Source organism: Eimeria tenella, genomic scaffold (genome assembly GCF_000499545.2).
Source record: "Eimeria tenella Houghton genomic scaffold, Eth_scaff382, whole genome shotgun sequence".
In the NCBI taxonomy this organism is placed as follows: Eukaryota; Apicomplexa; class Conoidasida; order Eucoccidiorida; family Eimeriidae; genus Eimeria; species Eimeria tenella.
The window spans coordinates 600-4,128 of NW_013543305.1; the positions used below are offsets into that span (position 1 = coordinate 600).

Below are 3,529 nucleotides of genomic sequence, written 5' to 3' on the forward strand. Positions count from 1 at the left end.
GTTTCATCATTTAGTTACAGTGTCTCTGCTGCTGCTCTGCACAAGAAAACAGAAAAGCAAATGGTTGCCTAGGGGTCCCTTCAGCAGCAGCAGCAGCAGCAGCAGCACGAACAGTAGCTGCAGCAGCAGCAGCAGCCACTGCGAGGGCAGTTGAAGCAGCAGCAGTAGCAGCTGCTCTAGCGGCAGCAGCAGCACCTGCTGCTGCAGAGGCAACTGCAACATTTGCTGCAGCAGCAACAAAAGCTGCAACATTAGCTGTAGGTGTCTAGACACTGCTTGGTTGACTATGCGGGTGCAGCAGCTCCCGTCTGCTGCTGCTGCTATTGCTGCGGTTGCTGCTGCTGCAGCTGCTGCAGCAGCAGCAGCGCGAGATACACACACCAACGTTACAGCAGAATGTCAGTCAGGCCCACGCCTTCGCTTGCTGCTGGTGCTGCTGGCGTTGCTGCTGGTGCTGCTAGTGCTGCTGCTGCAGGCGTTACAGCTGCTGTTGCTGCTGCTGGCTCTTGCTGCAGTTGCAGCGATTCAAAACTGGGAGGCTGCGAAAAGTCAAGCAAGGACCACTCCGGCGCCAGCTGCTGCTGCTGCTGCTGCTGGTGCTGGTGCTGCTGCTGCTGCTGCTGCAGGCTGATGGTGCTGAGGAGGGCGTCAAGTTCATCTAGGGCGTTCCCGGGGGCCCCCATGCTGCTGCTGCTGCTAGCTGCTCTTGCTGCTGCTGCTGACGCGCCAGCGTCTGCAGCGCCAAGTTCCTCTCCTGCAGCAGCAGCAGCAGCAGCAGATGTGCTTTGCTGCTCCCTCGGGGAAGCGGGGAGGCTAAGGAGGTTGGCCTCGAGTGCTCGCAAGGCAGGAACGTCTCCTTGCTGCTGCTGCTGCTGGTGCTGCCACGTTTGCTGCTGCTGCCAGCTCCTATAGTTTGTCTCTTCATTAAAATCTCTATTAAATTCTTTGCAGCTTCTGCTGCTGCTGTCGGTTGGCAGCAGCGGCGGCGCTGCGCCCCCCAGCAAGTCGAGAGCAGCAAAAGGAGACACTGGACGCTGGCTGTCTCTCTCCTCCTGCTGCTGCTGCTGCTGCAGTTGCTGCTGCAGCTGCTGCTGCAGCAGCTGCTGCTGCATGAGCTCGGCTGCGGCCCGGGAGGACTGTGCCGCGGCAGCAGCAGCAGCGGGCTGCTGCAGCTCCTCCTGCCACACCCTGCCGCCGCTGCAGCAGCTGCTGCTGCTGCTGCTGTTTGGAGACACCCCCAGCAACTTTGCTGCTGGCAAATAAACATCAAAAACAGCAGAGACAGGTTTGTGGTCAGAAGAGAAGTAGCGGTCGTGGTGGGTGTAGGAAAGGCAGCGCACAGGGCTGCTGCTGCTGCTGCTGCTGCTGCTGCTGCTGCTGCGGGGGGGCACAAGGCGGCCACCATACAGCACTCTGTCACACCTGCAGCAAATAACAACAACCCCACCTCCCCCAGGCCCATGAGCTGCTGACTTTGCTGCTGCTGCTGCTGCTGCTGCTGCGGCTGCTGCTGCTGAGGGGGAAATAATAAAAGGAGACAAATAAAAGGACTAAACAAAGGGATAATAAAAAGAAAATAAATGAAAAGCAAACAACAAAGAAATAACAAAAAGAGACAACAAAAGCAAACGATAAAAAAGGACAATTCAACTAAATAATAAAAAGAAACAAAAAAGCAACAGCAACAGCAGCAGCGAAAGCAGCAACAAGAGCAGCAGTAACAACGGCAAAGCGAGAAGTGAGGCAGACAACAAAAGGAGCAACAAGAGCAGCAGCAACAGCAGCAGCAAAATGGGCAGCGAAAGGAGCAGCAAGAGCAGCAGCAAAATGAGCAGCAAGAGCAGCAGCAAGAGCAGCAGCAGCAGAAGCAGCAGCAAACCATGCGGGAGTTCTTTTTAAATCATAAATTTGATTATTTTTTTTGAATTTGTAAGTTGGAGGAAATGATATTGGAGCTTCCGAAAGAGACGCAAATGTAGAGACACCCGAACGTGCAGCAGCGCGGAACTGGTCGTGACTGCAGCAAACAAATAAACAAATTAATTAACTTGATTAATTAATTAATTTAATTAAATTAATTAAATTAATTAAATTAATTAAATTAATTAAATTAAATTAAATAGTTTGTTTAGTTGTTCTGGTTGCGTAGATGGAGGGAAAGAGGAAGGGATGCAGCAGCACTCGCGGCTCTCCCGCTGCTGCTGCTGCTGCTACTGCTGCTGCTGAGATGTAAATGGCAAAGAAGAGAGAGGAGGGGACAGAGAAAACGGAGGAGAAAAAAGAAAAAAATAAATAAATAGAGAAACAAAAAGAGCCCAAAAGAGACTCCAAAAAGAGAGAAAAGGAGATTAAAAAAAGAAAACACGAAAAAAGATTTAAAATCCAAACAAATGACAGAAAGAAGCAAAAGAAGAAAAAGAACAAACAGGTCTTTAAAAGATTTAAAAAACTTCAAAAATATTCCAAAAAATAAAAGCTTTTCCCACGCGAGAAGCTGCGAAAGATTGCCCTGCGTCAGCAGTTGCAGCACTTCTTGGTGGGGACAATTTAATCGAAAATTAAAATCTCCTCCAATAAACAAAAAGTCGTGCTGCAGTGGCAGCGGCCACCGCCCGGGGCCCCCCTGCAGCAGCAGCAGCAGCAGCAGCGGCGGCGGTGGGCATGCGCGCAGCGGGACTCGCGGAGGACACGTACAAGTAGCAGCAGCAGCAGCAGCAGCAGCAAAAGCGACAGCAGCAGCAGAAACTGCAGCAGCTTCAGCAGCAGCAACAGCAGCAAAAGCAACAGCAGCAGCAGCAGCAGCAGCAGCATACCTGGAAGGCCTGCTGCAGCACTTGCTGCAGCTGCTGCTGCCTTTCTTGGGCCCCCGAAACCCCACAAGCCAAGTGGACATTAAGAAAACAAAACTCCAAAAGCCCCAAACGCAAACGCACTCCAACTGCCCCCTGAGACACACGCAGCAGCCCCAACAAGTGCATGCGTGCGTGCATGCATGCATGCATGCATGCATAAATGCATGCGCAAATGCATGCACGCACAGATGCATGCATGCAGCCATGTCCCAAAAGAAAAGATGCATGCATGCACGCATGCATGCATGCGTGCATGCATGCGTGCGAGAAAGTCCCCGCCGGAAGACCTGTGCATGCGTGTATGCAGAAAAGCCCCCAAAAGGAGATGCATGCATGCATGCATGCATGCATGCATGAATGCATGCATGCATGCACGCATGCATGCAGTGTAGCTAGCTAGCTAGCTAGCTAGCTAGCTGCTGGCGCTTTGTGTGGCTGTGGGTCCTGACTTTGTTGCCTGCGTTGCCTTTCATTCCAACTTTAACTGTTGTTCCATCCACATCTGCAGCAGCAGCAGCAGCAGTTGGAGTCGCAGCAGCAGCAGCAGCAGCAGAGGGCTCGCTAGTTGGGCTGCTGCTGCAGCAGAATGCAACGCTTGACGAAAGAAAAACCCGCTTTTCCTGCTGCTCCCACGCCCAACCCTAAACCCCTAAACCCTAAACCCTAAACCCTAAACC

General features: G+C 52.2%; 1 protein-coding gene across 1 annotated transcript in view; it reads right to left on the bottom strand.

Moving 5' to 3' along the window:
• Positions 1-386: 386 nt before the first annotated feature.
• The window catches only part of ETH_00004415 (endonuclease/exonuclease/phosphatase domain-containing protein, putative), a gene marked incomplete at both ends in the record, with an annotated part of 8,445 nt that continues 5,302 nt past the window's right edge, over positions 387-3,529 (bottom strand). Inside the window, 5 exons of the mRNA XM_013376646.1 lie at positions 387-1,422; positions 1,880-2,017; positions 2,487-2,623; positions 2,814-2,945; positions 3,302-3,446. Of these exons, the coding sequence (XP_013232100.1) occupies positions 387-1,422; positions 1,880-2,017; positions 2,487-2,623; positions 2,814-2,945; positions 3,302-3,446 (1,588 nt within the window). The remainder of the gene's footprint in view (positions 1,423-1,879; positions 2,018-2,486; positions 2,624-2,813; positions 2,946-3,301; positions 3,447-3,529) is intronic.